Source organism: Bubalus kerabau, chromosome 1, assembly GCF_029407905.1.
Source record: "Bubalus kerabau isolate K-KA32 ecotype Philippines breed swamp buffalo chromosome 1, PCC_UOA_SB_1v2, whole genome shotgun sequence".
NCBI classification, from domain to species: Eukaryota; Metazoa; Chordata; class Mammalia; order Artiodactyla; family Bovidae; genus Bubalus; species Bubalus kerabau.
In genome coordinates this window covers 250761143-250780234 of record NC_073624.1, presented here as the reverse complement: position 1 = coordinate 250780234, position 19092 = coordinate 250761143, and the positions used below count along the sequence as shown (strand labels likewise).

General features: G+C 44.4%; 1 protein-coding gene and 1 non-coding gene across 10 annotated transcripts in view; one reads left to right on the top strand and one right to left on the bottom strand.

Moving 5' to 3' along the window:
- Positions 1-19092, bottom strand: part of RASGRF2 (Ras protein specific guanine nucleotide releasing factor 2) — a 260807-nt gene that overhangs the window by 26149 nt on the left and 215566 nt on the right. For all 9 annotated transcript variants that reach the window (XR_008707844.1, XM_055562907.1, XM_055562886.1 and 6 more), the window contains exon 19: positions 5467-5579. Coding sequence is in view for 8 of the 9 variants with exons in the window: in XM_055562907.1 (XP_055418882.1) it covers positions 5467-5579 (113 nt within the window). In the remaining variant the exon portion in view is untranslated. The remainder of the gene's footprint in view (positions 1-5466; positions 5580-19092) is intronic.
- TRNAG-CCC (transfer RNA glycine (anticodon CCC)) lies at positions 9234-9306 on the top strand. The gene has a single exon. It is a non-coding gene; the product is annotated as a tRNA-Gly (tRNA).

Sequence of the window (19092 nt, the reverse complement as noted above, 5' to 3'; positions counted from 1 at the left end):
AAACAGAGTCTCCTGAATTTCCTTTGATTCTGGTAAACTGATTCAATGAAACCAAGGAAAACATTTATCCTGGCCTGTTCATTTGAATATCTGGTTTACTGTATGAAACAATCTGAATAAAGTAGTTCTTCTTCAAAAAAGTCTGATGCTACTAGGGTCTGTGTGAGGTTTGTGGGTCCCCTTGTCATGACTGAAGCCACTCCAGTTGACCATCCAAGAAGTCAATCATTGCTTCTTTTCATTCAGTGGCATGCTAGTTGTCTACAAAAAACTATACTACATAGATTCAGAAGCCAGCTAGTCAGACAACATTGGAGGAATATGAAAGTCTTCAGTGGAGGTTTTTATTCACAATCAGGGCCACACACTACTGATGCCAATTAAGCTTCTTCATCATAAAGTAACCCCCATGACCCTGTGTGAGGTGGAGATGGTTCGTCACAGAAAGTTTTCACTGTACTGTATTAATGTATCATGCATTTAAATACATGTGTCATGTCTCACTGTTATATGACTTGAATACATCTACATCTTTAATATCAGGACTTTTTTTTTTTTACCTTTCCCAATCCTAACATATTCGCTGGGACGAATGTTCAGAAAAGTTCCTGTCGGATGTGAAGGCTTCCCTAACTCTGTCCAGTTCCAATAGAGGATGGATTTGCTTAGTCTTCTGACTACTTTGGAGTTTGATGAGTACTCCGGGATCCTGGGTTTCTATCATGCAGTATGATCATTTTAATATTTGTGGACCTATAATGCAATACCAGGGGAAAAAAAAACTTAAGAGGAAGTGGGATTATGCAAGTTTTACAGCTAGAAAATTTCTCCTTCAAATGTAGAAATCATGTAGTCTTAAAAACAGAGTCAAGAGCACCGGCCTCTGCCCTCAAAGCGTTCCACACCCTCTGGGCTGCTTGCTTGCTGCCGTGACTGGATGCCTGGGTCCGTGGCATGGCCTGCCTCAGACTGCTCCTCCCCACCTTGTGAATGGGTTAATCTCATGTTGCTACTGGGACCTACCAGACCACCTCATCCTTCCCATGCTTTCTCAGGCATGACTTTCCTTCCTGCCAGGCTTCCTTGAGCCCATTGCTATCCATGCTCTGATACATTTTTTAAAGGCAGCTGTCCATAAATGCAATGAAATGTTTATTACTAAATTCTCTCGGTTTCAGCTGAAAGTAATTCCCTGTTTATTTTCAAATTAAGAAATGAACAGGAAAATCTTCACACTTTTCAGAGTTGTTAAATAATCCTTTTGCTTTCTGTTTCTTTCTCCTATACCCCACACTTTTTTTTTCATAAAGAGATTTCATGAACGATAACATTCCTTCAGTTGATGGTTCTATCTAGGTCTTACTTCCTACTATGCTTTCTAATTACTCTGGTATGATTTTTAAAAACATAAATTTCACACATAAGTATTTGATATGGAAAATTATCAAAAACCCTAAAAACGAATCTATGATGTATTCCTCCTATAATCATGTGCTGGGGCTGCTGCTGCTGCTGCTGCTGCTAAGTCGCTTCAGTCGTGTCCGACTCTGTGCAACCCCATAGACAGAAGCCCACCAGGCTCCCCCGTTCCTGGGATTCTCCAGGCAAGAGCACTGGAGTGGGTTGCCATTTCCTTCTCCAATGCATGAAAGTGAAAAGCGAAAGGGAAGTCGCTCAGTCGTCTCCGACTCCTACCGACCCCATGGACTATATAGCCTACCAGGCTCCTCCATCCATGGGATTTTCCAGGGATCCTCAAACATGATGTAAGTGGAATGAATTATTTGGCAGGAGAAATTCAATCAAATACCAGTTGTTTTCTTGTAGCACGGTTTACTGCACAAATCTATTCACTAGCTTGTTGGGAAGATAAGTTAGTGCCCCAGAGGCTCAGCTGACCCAAACTAGGACTCAGGATCTGGCTGTTGGCTCAGCTGATGGGCTGGTGACCGACCAGTATCTGTATCTGTCAGCTTCAGTTGATATGTCCCTATGTTAAGGGCTACACAAAGGCTTTTGTTTTGGCTTCATGGGAAGAAAGATGGTCAGAAGTGGGAGAATGGACAGGGGAGTGTAACATCTATTCCCTGCTAGGCTCCATGAGTGACTTTTGAATTCTTACAGTGAAAGATGTGGAACTAGGAAAGACGTGGGAAGAGCTGTTTTCACAAAAGACAGAGACTCTGGGTTGAGGGAGGCTGCTCTGGGGCCCAGGGGCACAGGGACGGGGCAGGTGGCATCTTTCTCAGCTTTTCAATAGGGAAATGGTGACTTCACAAGACTGCAGGCAGCATCTCCACAGAAACTGTGGCGGTGCTGGAAGGGGTCTTCCTCAAATGGCCTGGGAGCTGTGAGCGTGAATAAAGGTGCTGAGGCAGAAAAATCACTGGGTTCGTTCCTGAGCACATTTCTTGGGACTTTCAGAACACCTGGAAAGACTCTACAAGAAACTGGAATTCTGTGTGAGCAGCTAGGGGGCACCCCATCGGTGGAATTGCTTTTTTTTTTTTTTAACATGTTTTTTCTTTTACAAAATAGCAGTAAGTAGGTTATGACTGTGGAGGTTGCTTTGGTAAGAACTTTGAGATATAATTCACATACCAAACAATCCACCCATTTAAAGTATATATTTAATGATTTTTTAATTGCATTCACTTGTTGATTTATTTACTATTGTAAAATAGTAAATTAGTTTTTTAATTGAAGTGTAGTTGATCTATATCGTGTTAGTTTCAGGTATACTACAATATAGGGATTTAATATTTTTGCAGATTGTATTCTATTATAGGTTTTCAAAATTATTATGATGTCTTTTCTACAGATACGATAACGAAGCTCAAGGCAAGTTGAGTTTGACTAAAGATCTAGCCTGGTTTTACTTGAGCTGTAGAGCCCTGATAGCAGAAACTATTTTTCCCAAGAGCTACTGTCAGTGTTTTCTAATAATAACAATGCCTGTAGCAGTAACATGAGTGCTAAGTATGTTTCATGTATAACCTCTTCACACATATTACATCATGTGATTTTCACAACAACCCCATGAGGTAGGTATTTAGAGCCCCATTTTATAAATGAGAAAAATTAGGTTAAGATTGACTAAGAAACTCGACAGTTATTAGTGGCTGAGCCAAGATTTAAACCTGTGACCCCCCTGCAAAAGCTAGAATCAGACAGCTAGATGTTACAATCCCAGGCTGCACCATTTATTAAAATTTCCATTCATTACTGGTTTTACACCTCTAATTCTTAGGTCACTTATTCAGGACAAAAAATTGTACATCTTAAGCCTGATGACTAATAAAGACCTGGGATGGTAAATAAAGTTCATCTGAAGTAGAAGTGCCAGTCAGCTGAGTTCTGAGCTCACCTGTGGGCACAGGCAGAGAGTGCTCAGGATTGATCGGTGATGCCTGGCATGGGTGCTGGGAGGGGACAAGCAACACGAAGACCTCAAATTGCCCAGGCCTGACAGCCTTTCCAGTCTGATCACCTCCATTTTCCTGCCAGCTATTTGGTCAAATGTCACTAGGGGTCCACATTTCCAGAACCTAGTTTTCAATCATCCATGCTTTAAATACAAAGAGCATAGCCAACAGTTTATACAAAGAGAAGAAGAACAGCAGTCACTCAGAGACGTAACCACTCATCCACCAACACCAGGCTTTATCTGAAGCTGTATTTAGAACTTTAAAATCTGAAGATAGCATAGTAACAGAGTCTCAAAGTTTACTGAGATGTTTTCATAGAATGGAAAAACTGAAGACCCTTAACGGCTTCCTCAGTTCAGTTCAGTTCAGTCACTCAGTCGTGTCCGACTCTTTGCGACCCCATGGACTGCAGCACGCCTAGGGCTGCCCTAAACAAGTACAACAAACAAAGTGACTGGAAACAACAAATTCATTGTCTTAGTGTTCTAGAGGCTTGAAGTCCAAACAAGGTGTTGGCAGAGCCATGCTCCCTCTGAAACCTGCAGAGGAATCCCTCCTTGCATGGGTCCCCAACCTCCAGAATCTAATGCTTGATGACCTGAGGTGCAGGTGATGTAATAATAATAGAAATAAAGTGCACAATAAATGTAATGCCCTTGAATCATCCTGAAACCATCCCCACCCCACCCCACCCTCAGTCTGTGGAAAAACCGTCTTTCAAAAAAACCAGTCCCTGGTAGCAAAAAGGTTGGGGACTGCAGCTTCCTTGCTTTTCCCCAGCTTTTGGAAGTTTTCTAGCAATCGTTGGCACTCTCTGGCTTGCAGCTGCATTACTCCAAGCTCTGCTCCATCTCCACACGGCCTTCTTTCTTCTGGAGAGGTCTCCAAAAGCACGATGGATTCAGTTAAACTGGATTCTCCTCTACACACAAGCATTCAGGATAATGAAGAAACAATAGAGCCAAGTATAGACGAAAGGAAGGGTTCTTTCCACTGCAGATGCAGAAGGAGCTAAAAGTCAGAATGGTATAAAGGAGGAGCAGGCCCAGGCTTCCTACCCCACGCAGGGACAGACACACAGCCACAAGTGAGGTGGAAGCTGTAACTGAAGTGTCCGCACAGAGACACTAATGGCTGCCCTCTTCATGTAGAATGAACTGGAAAAAGCTCACTCATCAGTTCAGGAGGCACGAGAAAGTTTGTTACCTGCCTGGCCGCCGGGTGTAATGGGACACAAGCAGCCTCCAGAGCAAAACCCAAAGTTGAAGACTTTGTCACACACAAGTGCAGGGTCTGAATTCATACAACCTGCAGGATGTGGAAATCTCCACCTAAGAAGCCGACGGTAGGGACCTCCCTTGTGGTCCAGTGATTAAGAATCCACCTTCCAACACAGGAGATGCAGGTTAGATCCCTGGTCGGGGAACTAGGGTCGCACGTGCCTCTGGGTAACTAAGCCTGGGCGACGTAACTACTGAGCCCGCGCTCCACAACTAGAGAGCGCGGGCGCTGCAGCGAGTGTCCCTGAGTGCCGCAGCTAAGACGCGCTGCAGTCAAATAAAAAATAAACAGTATTAAAAACGAAGACACTCATGGTAAAATGGGTTCGGGACCAATGAAATAAGCTGAAGAAAATGTATAGCGGCTCTATGATGGCATAGCCACAAGCCAGCTACATGAGACTCCTATAGAAATGCTACCAACCACCACCCCCCATAACCGTGAGCTTGTGATAAACAGAACACACCTGAGGGGAAAACACCTCTGCAACACCCGCCGGACCCTCCGGAGACTATCCTCCAGGCTTTTGGTTCTACGGTAAACTACTGTCTGCCCGACAGACAGGAGCGACTGTCCTGCACACAGGTATGTCGCCCAGACCAAAGTCTTTCCAAGGGAGCTTTACCAGTGAGGACAGAACTGTAGCTGCACTTCAGAAGTCTAATACACGTCCTTCCAGACGGATAGGATCCCATCATCTGTGAACACAGCACAAATCAGCCAGGGTAATTAACAGGCACCCGCAAGTGCTTTTTACCTTAGGATATTTGCTGTGGCTTTCCGTTCTTGGGGAAGAAGATCTGGGTCTCGTAAAACTTCTTCTAGCAAATTTAAGACGTTCATCTTTAGTTCATTGTTGAGTTCAAAGTCCTAAAAAATGAAGTGGATTTTTAAGATTTTAGTTCTGAAGGGTTTAGCTCCATGACACATGACACCATTCCTCGTAACAAATTCTCTAGAAGCTACGTATGGAAATTAAAATGTATGGAAACTAGACGCTTCCCCCTCCTGGGATCCTGACTTAATTGGTTTGGGGTGGGGCCCTGCTGACTGTGCTCAGTCCTGTCCAACTCTTTGCGACCCCATGGACTGCAGCCCATCAGGCTCCTCTGTCCATGGGATTCTCCAGGCAAGAACACTGGACTGGTTTGCCATTTCATTCTGCAGGGGATCTTTCCCACCCAGGGATCGAACTTGGGTCTCCTGCATTGCAGGCAGATTCTTTACTGTCTGAGCCACCAGGGGAGCCCTGAGAGACAGGAATTCCTTAAAGGATGTGTGCTTCCCTTATCCTGGAGCACTGCCTTCTCCCCAGGTTTATTTCTGTTCATCTTTCAGCGTGAGGAGGTGATGTGCTTTATCCTAGGAGCCTTCCTGAGTTGACCCGAAGCCACGGAGAGCTTGTTCTCAGTGTTCCCGTGATGCACTCTGTCATAACTCACTGTACTCTAAGGGCTGATTTAATTGTCTGTTTTCCCATTGGTCCATGAGTCAGTAGATGGGGCACAGCAATAGCTTTAAAAAAGAAAAAGCTTTTTCAAAGTATAAATTCTGCAATTAACTTCAATACAGGTATGCTAAAGGATAAACGATACACACCCATGAGGCCGTGTCAAACAAACATAGGAGTGATCATGAAAGGGCACCCACCTGGCAAAGGTGAGTAGGACCACATGCACACCAAAATGAATGAGAGTAGTAAGTAATACCCAGCCGAGTCAAAACAACTTGCAAGCCCCTACTAATGCCCACAAACACAAATAGACACATACATGAAGAGGGCAGAAGAGAAAAGTATTCTTTACAGTGGACTTCCAATAAACATAAAGGAATATGAGTTAGAAAATCACCATTTTTGACCAAAGCAGTAGTAACTTACCAGGTAAGGATCATGAATAGATGCCACAATTTATAGGGAAACAGAATTAATAGTGTCAGAGTACCCTCTCCCCTGCAACACCACCATTAGAAATGATTAAATACAAAGGGAGAATCTGACAGATGTCACCTGAACCCAGTGATCAGTTACTGTCACAGGAATGGAGCAAACCAACATCATGGGCCCACAAATGTAATGTTCTGTGAAGAATCATCATTTATGCACCAAATGCATAATCTCACACTTGCATTATGAGGAAGCACTGGCCTGCACATTCCAAAAACGCTAATGTCATCAAAGACAAAGAAACTAAGAAATTGTTCCTGTTTAAAGGACACCAAAGGCACCACAGATAATGCAAGAGGTGAGCCTGGATTAGATCCAGGATCGAGGGGGAAATGCTACACAGGGCATTACTGCAACAGCTTAGAATTATGTACCAGTTGAGAGCATCCTATCCATGTTACATTGTCCTGAATTTGATCATTTTGCTGGGGCTATTTAAGAGCAGGTCCCTGGGGGAGAGGGGAGGAGTGAGAGAAAAACGTGAGAAAGGGATGGGGAGAGAATACACATGTGGTAAAAATGTGAGCCATTAGTGACTCCAGATGTGTAGCCACACCTTTTATTTTATTCCGGCATTTTCTCTTGATTTGAAAATTTCAAAAAGTTAAGCTCAAGTTTTTTCACACTCTTTTATTGTATGTATTCTTGTAAAACATGGACAGCATACTGGCAGCATCCTGGGATTATCAGGTACTCAGAGATAAACTGAACGCCACCACACCTTGCTTTCAGATCTGACTCTGACGGACTGTCTTTGCACGTGCAGCATATGGTTTACTTTCCCTACTACACAAAGTTACTCATTATGAGAACATTTTAACTTTAGAGAAAGTAATTTTGAAGCACTACATTCTGATTTCTTTTAAATGATTAGAGAAAATATTGCTCATTGCAATGGATCCAATAAAGAAGCATACTTTTACTATACGAAGTTCCTTCGGTAGTGTCTGACTCTTTGCAACCCTGTGGGCTGTAGCCCGCCAGGCTTCTCTGTCCATGGGAAGAATACTGGAGTGGGTTGCCATGCCCTCCTCTAGGGATCTTCTTGGCCCCGGGATTGAACTGGCGTCTCTTATGTATCCTGCATCGGCAGGCGGGTTCTTTGCCATTAACACCACCTGGGAAGCCCATATTTAGTAAATTGGGGGCATAAAGTCCATAATTTCACAAATTATAGACAATACAAAAGTCTAATTTAACCTGAATTGAATATTTGTAAACCTCAGTTTGGTGAAAAAGTGTCACTAATTTTTCTCAGTATTTCCCCTTCACTGTTTGACAATCAGTACCACTTCTTCAGGAGCAGGAGCCACTAGGGTCCAAGCAACACTTTCAGATGATACGTTTTCCTAAAATTTCACCTACTTTTTGCCCAACAACTTCTTGACTATTGATTTTATTTTTAAAATGTATGCAAGGAAAAGAGAGTAATATCCTGCTGCTGTTTTTGTCCTTTGTCCTCCTCCTCCCACCATTTCCAATATAATGGGAGTGACGTTTGTAAACAGCTAATGATCTCACCTACCCCAGTCTTCATGCACTATCAAAGGATTTCTCAGCCATCCAGCATCTTTGCTTAATGAATGTTTGATACTTATTATTGTGATGACTGAGTCCTGGAGCTATGTTGAATCTCTCAATGATGCAAATAATCTGATTATCATAAATGGATTACTGTGAAGGACATCAAGCCGGTGTTTGGACCTCGCTGGGGGCTAATTAATGGCTTAATCAACAAGCATTCTCCAGTGCCTACTGTGCCCATTCTGGGCTCAACAGCGGGAACACTTCTGAGACCCCAGGAAGGCAAGTTGTGTGAAAGGTCTTGTTAAGGAAAAGAGAATGTAATTTGATTATTCTGAGCTCTGGGAAGACTAGCCTAAGAAAGATCTTTGCAAACTTGGTGAAATCTGCCCAGATACTATCTGATGTGTGATGAACGGTTACAGGTGAATACTCACTTTGCTCATGTAGCTAATATAAAGCAGGTTAGCTAATGATGGCTAAATACAAAACATAAGAATTTTCACTCAGAATTTTCCTTTACACTTGCACGGGCTTTTATCATGTTCAAAGTGACCTCCTGCATATGATTTCAGCCCTTCCTCAGCCGACCCAGGGGCAGGCAAGGCAGGAACCATAAACCCGGTTCATACCCGGGCCACTGAGGCTGATGGATGTGATCACATAGAGTGAAATGAGGCCCTTAAGGACATGGCCGCGTGGGGACAACACAGATCTTCCATCTTATTTCCACCTGCGCTTCTCAAACTGTCCGGTGCCCACGAATCACCACAGATTCTGGTGCAGAAGGTCTGGAATGGGGACTCAGATTCTACTTTTCTAATGACCTCCTGGGTTTTGCTGCTCACACTCTGAGTAGCAAGACTTGGCCACTTAAAAAAATCAGGCAAAAAGCAGCTCCTCAAAACCTTAGTGAAAAAAAATCGGAATCTTCTGATGTACAACCTAGAACGTAAATTTTTCTTTTTTTTACCAGAGCATGTAAAATGCAGAATTGGCCATTCAAAAATCCCTGTTAAAAACAGTACCTACTACTCAAAAGAAATCTGGGGACTTCCCTGGTGGTCCAGTGGCTAAGACTTTGCACTCCCAATGCAGGGGGCCTGGGTTCAATCCCTGGTCAGGGAACTAGATTCCACATACTGCAAGTGAAGATCCAGCACGTGCAACTAAGGCCCGACACAGCCAAATAAATATTAAAAAAAAAAAAAAAAAAGAAATCTGAAACATCTAAAAGGCACATGCAGTAAACAGGAGGTAGATTATTTAAACAGGAGGTAGGTAATGGACAGTAAGTTTGCCTAACAACCATTTTGTAATTTATCTAGAATCTCATTTTTGGCTACATTTCCAGGTCCTGAGATGGGAAACCAGAATGAATACTGGGTGTTGGAGGGACACTGGCTCCTTCTCAAAGGCAGCAATAATGACGCCCACAAGGTGGCGCTCCTGGGTCGCCTGGCTCCCCGGGAGTCCGCAGCGCCTTTCCCAGACCCGCCGGCGGGTGTCAGCGAGCCAGGCCTGAGCCTGGGAGCTTTCAGGGAAGATCAGCAAACATCACGGCACCCAAGAGGACCTGCAGTCATTACAACAACAGCTTACTTAGGTTAGTTTTCGTTTTCCAATTCACGAAGCAGGGTTGAGGAGACGGAAGGCTGGAAAAAAGAAACCAGTCTGCTTTCAAAGGCGGAGAGCCCAGAAAATGTGAGACTTTTAACACTTCAGTCTCTAAAAAGGAGACTACAGCTCTTGTTCTTTCCACAGACACTGAGCATCTTAGCATCTAGGGCTTTAGGGAAGACAGCCAGCCAACAGAAGTGGGCGCACGGAGCAGATATTAACCAATAAAATCCAGGGAGAGGGGCTTAACAAGGGGCATCTAAAAGCAGGTGCCCACTGAGTCTTAGGAGAGGGGCGGCGTCTGGAAGTGTGGGTCTGGGAGCCCCCTGTCATGAGGTGACAGCTTAAGCAGGGTGTCAAAGCATGCAGTGTAACACACAACGCATGCTTAGGAACAAAAAGTTAGCAACAGATGACGCTAGAACCCTCCTGGTAAGCTATTAGGACTTATGGACATTTTACCGAGACCTTACAGACTCAACTCAAACACACTAAAAATTCCTGGGAGAGTCAATACTTTCTCTAGGTTACTGAACAACTCCTGAGGTAATTATCACAACTAAGACTTCAGAGTTTGCCACAGGCTAGATGATATTTTAATCGCTCTATTATCTACTTCAACCCTCAACAGCAACAAGTTACAATCATTATTACTCCCATGTCACATATGAGGGAGTCAAAGTACTAAGTATCTAGTCCCAAGTCACACAGGTGGCAAGTGGCAGACCCAGGACTCAAACACAGGTAATGCTGGCTAAACCCTTAGTTTTTTAACTGCTATACTCTTCAAAGAAGCAGTTATCGGTGAAGCTGTCTTGGCCTGAAAGACACATCTCAACAGCATTACCATGCTGATCCTGAACCACGTTCCATCTACAGTAACAATGATTTGAGACAGGGATCTTGAGACTCAGGTTTGTATGAATAAGACTAGATCATATAACAGAAAAATCAGTTTCTCTGGCACTTTAAAACTAACCCCTGTTGATAGTTTAGGCATCTTGGAAATGACATTCATTCTTGCAGGAGAATAGAGTAATAATTATAATATACCACATATGGCCAAGGGAACTCTAGGACACTGGGAAAGTCTGATTCAATAAGCACAGTTTGGGGGTAAAGAGAATTATGAGAGTAATTTTCTCATTGTAATCAATACAGTGTATTCCTAACAGTGGCCAGAATTTTTAAAAAGCAAGTGGAAATACTGCAGAGTGGAGTAAAATCACGTAGATAATTTTAATGGATTGAAGGGCTCATAAAGAAGGGGCCTTGGGTGTGCTAGGCTCAAAAATAAGAGCCTAAAGTTTGACTTCACAATTTTCAATGCAAAACTATTGTTTCCTATTGTCTTTGACTACAGAAGATGAATTTTTTTACTTGAAATTGTGATGTAGATTTAGGTTAGATCCAGGCCATTTTGTCAAATGGGAAACTGAGCCAAAGATGCTGACTGATCTTCCCAAATCTATTCAAATCACCCTGGAGTCTACGGTGAATGCCATGGATGTTAGTGAACTGAAGATAATAAGCTGTCAACCTCTGTGGATTTCAGCCCTTTTGAGGGGAATCTTTATTTAGAACTTCAGTATTGACACCCAGTCCTAGGGGAGACTGCGCTGGATAAGGGACCCTGCATAGGACCTGGGTTGTCTTGTCTACTCGCCACCACCCTCGTCTGCCTGCCTTCTCACCACCTCTGGGCAACTATGACTCTGAATTGGGGTTTCTCCCTGGAAAAGTTAAAGGTATAGAGTTTTCCAGCATTTCTTATCACCAAACTGCAAGAATATTGTAAATACCTCTTTGTTCACACTACAAAGAGAACAGCCTAGTTGAAATTTTAAAGAAAAGGCATTAAGTGTGGAAGAGAACCCTACAAAAATACCATAGTAACACTAAACTCTTTATAGTACCTGTTCAACACTTACTAGTTATTAATTACTCATAAGGTTGAGAATCTTCAAAGAGGAACAGAATATATAAGAAATGTATGCCTGCCCATCATGTAGGAGTTTGTGAACCAGGAAAAGGTAGTAAATTCCAGATATCATTAACCCCCAGATTTGGTAAGCATGCATGTGCCTGGTGGGCCCTCAAATATTTGTTGGATGAATGGATAAACGTTCTTGGGAGTGTTCTTAACTTTGAGACAAGTGATAATAAGCTACCTAATTCTTCTTAAACTGGCAGTTTGGGAAATTAGTTTAGCAGATGTGAAGTGGGAGGCTACGAGGAGAAGGCACAATGCGAAATGTGGAAGATATGTTAGAACAAAAATAACTGGGGAGAGGCAAATGGCAATGAATGACACCAACTCAGCGCAAAGGAAAAAACTATGCAGAAAATCATTTATTCCATCATTTTCTAACAAATGACTCTGCATGTGAATGACTTGCTAAAATGCAGCCTCTAGACCTGAACAACTGTGCTTAGAAGAATTTTAAATACTGCCCTACAACCTTGAAATTCGATAGCTCCTGAGCTTACATCTCTAAGCTTCAAGAGAGAATCAGCCAGTTTAAAAGCATTTCTCAGGAAAAAAAGAGAATTTTTCCACATGCTGTGTTTTCCATTGGTTTCTAGATAGGTGTTACCTGATACGGAATTGTCTATTTCAAGATAATGGCAAGGATCAGAGGGAGAAAGAAAAGTGTGGAAGAACCTGGTTTTAATCCTGATTTTGTAACTTTCTTAATTAAAGAAGGCCACATGCCAGGAAAATTTAACTTGAATAAAAACCTTACCAAAATGCTAGAATGTATTCTCTAGGCTATGCTTTGTCCTCTCTTCCCAGATTCATGAGAGGGGAAAAGACTGATAAAGAAAGCTGGTAGGTTTTCCCCACAGAGAAGACAGAGTCATAGGAATCTGGTAGAATTAGAACCTTCAGTGTCCATCCAGAGAGAAACGTTACCCGAGCAGATGAGACGATATAGGTGGGTGACTCTGGGGAGCAGAGTTGGGAGGAAAGAAACACAAAAGCAAAAGTCAGCAGGTGAGACAAGATCTTGGACCCGAATGAACCATCTGATGCACCAGTGTTAAGCGGGCTCCTGCAAGTCCTAAGGTGACTGAGAGTAACGCAGGGTCAGTGGTCCTGAGGACCTGATGGCACGCCATGGTCTCCAGAAACACTTCCAAGACCCAAGAATGATTACGAGCATGCGGAATGCAAGCTGGGGAAAATGAGGATCCCCACAGCACCTTTAATCAGAAAACTCTTATAGCAGAGATACGAACCTATCAAAGGACATACAATCCCTTGTGTGCTTCTCTGAATTTTCTCTGTCAGTGCAATCCATCCTCAAAAGGTTAAAGAATCCCACTAGTTCTACAGGGAAAACTACAGTTCTGTCTCGGCAAGTAATGGAAACTGAAAATAAGTTCCATTTAAGACATCTTCTTTAACTCTTAATTCTATTTCACACCGACTTAAATAAATCCTGATGAAAATGTCTTGCCAAGCATTTTTTAAAAGACAAGCATGGAAAGCTTAAGGAGAGTTTAAAGGATAACAATATGGATGCAAAAAAGATAAGAAAAAGCTCTGGTAAGCAGTTCAAGGAATAAGAATCTTGTTTGCCTGGACCACAGAAAGAGTTAAGATCTATCCTCAAGCTTAAAAGAAAAAAAGAGAGAACCCATATTTATCAGCTAGTAGTTTCTTATATATTTCCTAGAGCAGTCTGACAAATCATTCTTTTCTGTAGAAGAACCCCATACAGATCATTTGGTCAAGTTTACAAATTTACAGCAAACACACACTGGAATCCAGACTAGAATTCAGGTTTCTGGATTTTGTTCCTCATGTGAGTCTTTTTTGACCCAGAAACTAAAGTGAAATGTAATGCCCAAGGCAGTCTATTCTGAGGGGAGGAGAGGACAATGTCAATAACCACAACAACAAAATTCAGCAGGATCAAACACCCACTGATGAATATAAGTACCAGCCTACATGTTCAGGAAATCAGAAGGAGTGAAAAGGATGTTGCTATCCTAATTAAATTAGATTCAGCATTCTCTATTTGGCTGCCTTTATGGGAAGTCTTGGGCTTCCTTGGTGGCTCAGCGGTAGAGAATCTGCCTGCCAATGCAGGAGGCACGGGTTCGATCCCTGGGTCAGGAAGATCCCCTGGAGAAGGAAATGGCAATCCATTCCAGTATTCTTTCCTGAAAACTTCCATGGACAGAGGAGCCCGACGGGCTACAGTCCATGGGGTCGCAAAGAGTCAGACAGGATTGAGCAGCTAAGCAACAGCAACAAATGGCCAAGTCTGGGCTGTGAATAAACCGGGTTTGCACCTGGTGTATGTTTGAGATTTCTTAGCTTAGACATTTAGAGGCCAATGGTGGTAGTGTGGACAGCTAGAAGCAAATCGGGACCAATTAATAAGGATGAGACTAACATAAAAACTATGCCCATGGATTATCTTTCTATTTGGTGGTTTTTATAAAAGCATTTACCAGGCTGAGGTAATACACACTAATTTACCATTGAAAATAAATATTTCAGAGACTTCCCTTGTGGTCCAGTGTTTCAGAATCCACCGTTCAACGCAGGGGACGTGGGTTCTATCCCTCACTGGAACATTAAGATCCCACATGCCTTAGCGCATGTGCGGGCTTGCCAAGCCTGCAATTACTGAGCCTTACTGCCGCAACTAAGACTTAGTGCGGCCAAAATAAATAAATATTTTTAAATATTTCATAGCTTCCAGCATCTCACAATGTGACTGAATTCTCTCTTCCTGTTCCCGGCATCCCCATCAGAACCCACAGGCAGGGGAAGGCCTAGGAGCCTCCCTGTACTACCTGAGCGATGAGGCCACATCCTAACCCACCTGGGATACTGGTGGGATGTCTGGGGTCCTGAAGCCTTGAAAACAGCTGGGGTTTTTCTGGCCTGTGACCTTGGATAGCACCCCCAACTCCCGCCCTGGCAGTGCCTGGGGGAGACTGGTATGGGAGCCGGCTAATCACTGTCTGAATGCAGGAGGCACAGGAGTGACTGCTGGAAGCGGGCAGGACTCTGCCCAACCTCTAGCAAGCACAAATCCTTTGTCTAAGTGACACAGAGTCTAGGGCCAAAGTCTCAGAGAAGGCTAAGAAATAGAGAACGGAAGCGTTGTCAGTGCTGACATATGACACGCTCACTGTCTGGGTCAGAAGTGGCTTTTTCCTATCCGTCTGGAGTGCTCTGCGCCCTGAGTGTCAGCTGGCGAGATGCAGGGGCCGTGAGATGGGCGGTTGAGAACCTGAGCTGGGCAGCCAGCAGCCCGGGTGTGAAACCTGGTTCTGCCACTGGCTACCTGCGACATCTCAGGCAAATTATTAATATTTCGTCCCCAGACTTCAATTTCACCATCTGTGAAAGCAGAGACTATACCTTCCCTCCCGCAAAAGGCTGGAGTGAGGAGTGAATGACTGAGTGTTTGAAAACCGCTTAGAACAGCACCTGACATTAATACAGAATTGTTAAAGAACCTTTTGAACACTCTGGGAGGCTGTCACTCAGAATGCATCCTCAGAGAGTGGACTGCCTTCTGAGGGCGGCAGGGGTGGGGAGGTTAGGTTTTCAAGTTGCCCATGAAAGACCGAGTGTCCCACTCTGTAACTAAGACCATCTCAAACCTCAGGCTGGCACAGAGATCATTCCCCTGGAATCCCAGAGCTCCTCCTCCCAGGTTAGTGTCAGGGACACATCTCCCCAGGAAGTGGACGCTGGGAACTCTCATTCAGCTATGGTGAGGATGTGGGGGAGGGACATTTGTAAGGTCCTGATCATCTTTAGGAGAATGAGGTCAGGAAGCACCCAAGTGCGGCAGAAAGTACCGTGGTGCGGGGAGGGACTCTCTCCTGAGAAAGCTCCAAGATCAGGATTCCCTACTCTGAAGGCTGTCTCAGGAGTGGAAAGAAAATCCATGACTCAGGAGCAGAGTCTGGGTGGCCCGTATAGACGGGGAGAGTCTCCCAGGCAGACTGGTAGGAGCAGTGTAGACAAGGAGTGGGGTGGACCCGAGGACAGGACAGGGCTGGATGCAGGCTGAGAGCCGTCAGTCCAGGCAGCAGGAGCTGCCTGGTCAGCAGCAGGTTCTCTCTTATCCATCTCATTCTTCCACCCACAACAAAAGTCTGCCACGTGCTTGTCCTGGCCAACCTCCATTTCAGATTTGGAGCACAGAAGAAATCTAAACTTAGTGCTTTAAGTTGACACTGGATTTTATGTTTCCCTAAGCAAGGCCAAAAATTTTAAAAATTTAAAGGGGCCTCCTGGGGTTCCCCCAGCGGTTCAGCAGTAAAGAATCCACATGCAATGCAAGAGATCTGGGTTTGATCCCTGGGTCGGGAAGATCCCCTGGAGAAGGAAATGGCAACCCACTACAGTATTCTTGCCTGGAGAATCCCATGGACAGAGGAGCCTGGTGGGCTTCAGTCCATGAATCACAAAAGAGTTGGACATGACTCAGCAACTAAACAACAATAAATAAATAATAACCTAATAAATACAGTGCGTGCATGCTCACTTGTGTCTGACTCTCTGCTGCCCCATGGACTATAGCCAACCAGGCCCCTCTGCCATGGAACTTTCCAGGCAAGAATATTGGTGTGGGTTGCCATTTCTTTCTCCAGGTATCATCTCAGCCCAGGGATGGAACCCATGTCTCCTGCATCTCCTGTATTGGCAGGCGTATCGGAAGCCCCAGTAAACACAGTATCTGCCCATAAAATCCAGTTTTAAAAGGGCTCTCTGTCGCCTGTCAAAATAAGAAAAAGAAGGGTTGAACTGATAAGCTCTCATTTTAGGACGCCCTGATCCCTGAGGTCTTTGAACACACTAAGTACAGGCCGTCATAGCGGCACCTACTTTTCTGCCTCAATTAGTCAACAGGGCATGTTTCCACTGTCCCGCTGGCCTGGGGTCGCAGGTCCAAAGCCCAAACATAAGGGTGCTCGTTGTCCTTCCTTAGCGAGAAAAAGCCGTCATCTTCTCTGTGCGATTTATAACCCTAATACCAATGTTCCATAAAGATTTTGCTTTTGCTTCAATAAACCCAGTCTGGGTATTTCCTTCTTCAGCAGGCTCACTGGAGCCCTGGCGGGGACCACCCACCCAGGTTCCTGCTTCAGAGGAACGGGGCCCTGCAGGGCAGTGGAAGGACAGGACATCAGAGCTGGGTCTCCTCACTGCTGGACTCTTGAGTGGCCTGTTACACTGTAGCCACTAACACACATGGCCAGAGCCTACTGTTCTGGATGCCACGGACATAGAACCTTTCCATCACTAGAGAAAATTCCCTGGGCCGCACTGATTGAATCTCCCTGAGACCTAATGGCCTCACTGGTCAAACAGGGGTAGTGGCATTTTGCCTGAAGGCCTGGATTCAGCCCAGATTCTACCTTCACAGGGCTCTCCCAAGAGCAGCCATACACAAAGTTCTGAGCATCTGTCTAGAATGATTACTCTAACAGGAATTGTTGTTCAGTCATTTGGTCATGTCCAACTCTTTGCAACCCCATGGACTGCAGCAGACCAGGCTCCTCTGTCCTCCACTATCTCCCAGAGTTTGTTCAAATGCATGTCCATTGAGTTGGTGATGCATTCCAACCATCTCATCCTCTGTCATCCCCTTTTCCTCCTGCCCTCAATCTTTCCCACCATCAGGGCTGTTGGGGGCCGGCGTGAGGCACTCCGCCCATGGCAAAGGTCATGAGGAAGGAGGCTCGACCTACGCAAAGGCGGGATCGAGCCTCAGGAGTTCCCCTGGAAATCCTCGAGCATCTACCCCCATAACCAGAGCCTGCCTACTTTACTACTTTGGGCTCTCACCTACACCTCTGACTTTACGGGGGGCTGTCCCCCACCACCTCTTTTGGAGAAGGAGTTAACCTAGAGCTCCAGTTAATAAAAACTCCTGGGCGTGACAAGAGTGTTTTAACCTACAAACTCCTCTGAAGGTTCTCTAGCCTGCCTGACAGGCTTGTCCGGCCACATGTGATTGCTCACAGCCTCCCAACCGTCAGAGGCACAAGATGCTTTAAACCTTCTAAAAACAGGTTCTTTATAGAAGTTAGAAAACCATTAGTATAAGTATAGTGGGCTGATTAGAAATTGTATTGGTGAAGGGTTTTTCATTTGTTGAGCCAATATTTGTTGCTAAGTCTCCATATCCCCTGCCCTTACACACATTAATGAATATATAGAAGAAATAAGTATTAACCTTTGATATAAATCACGTTAGACCTTAGGCTAAGTAAATTCTTTCCTTAACTAAAACCCACTACACCCTCACCCTATAGGAATGTAACTTTATTTGGGTGGCATCTGTTTTAAGAATAATCACCCCTGGAGAAATAAGTGTCCTGGTTGACTGACCGTTGTCACAAGGAGAGGGTCGTAAATTGTCAGCAGGCCCCCTGGCCAGAAGATGATGTAACACCCCTAAGACCTCTGTATACATTTGTATGAAGCACCTGACTTTGATAAAAGTCAGGACTGCTGACCCCGCGTGACTTTTGCATAACATCTCAGTGTATAAAAGTAGACCATGGAAAATAAAGAATTGGGATCAGTTCCTCGAAAGACTGGTCTCCCCATGTCTCTCTCTCACTCTGGCTGAGTCTCCATCTGGAGCGCGGAACCCACCATGCTTACTAATTATGCCTGGGCTTCTAAGATCCGACCGGGGAGGCCTCAGCGTCTCCTCTCCTTCGGGAGAACGGAAGGACACCTGCGGCCTACATAAGTGGTGCAAACTTCTTGTCTTGAAGTTTTATTGGTCTCCCGCGTAAACCAAGCTACTCAGCCTCTTTTCTCCACTGAATTTTCCTACTGAGCTATCCTTATTCTATTACTCTTTATATCCTTAATTAACGTTTAATTAAGCAGTTGTTTCCTGACCCTCGCCTATGCCATCTCTCCTTCGAATACCCTGGATCAGCTGGGGCTGGACCCCGGCAAGGGTCTTTTCTAATGAGTTGGCTCTTTGCATAAGGTGGCCAGAGTATTGGAGCTTCAGCTTCAGCATCAGTCCTTTCAATGAATATTCAGGGTTGATTTCCTTTAGGACTAACTGGTTTGATCTCCTTGCAGTCCAAGGGACTCTCAAGAATCTTCTCCAGCACCACCATTTGAAAGCATCAATTCATTAGTGCTCAGGCTTCTTTAGGGTCCAACTCTCACATCTGTATGTGCTACTGGAAAAACCATAGCTTTGACTATATGGCCCTTTGTCAGCAAAGTGATATCTTTGCTTTTTAATATGTGGCCTAGGTTTGTCATAGCTTTCCTTC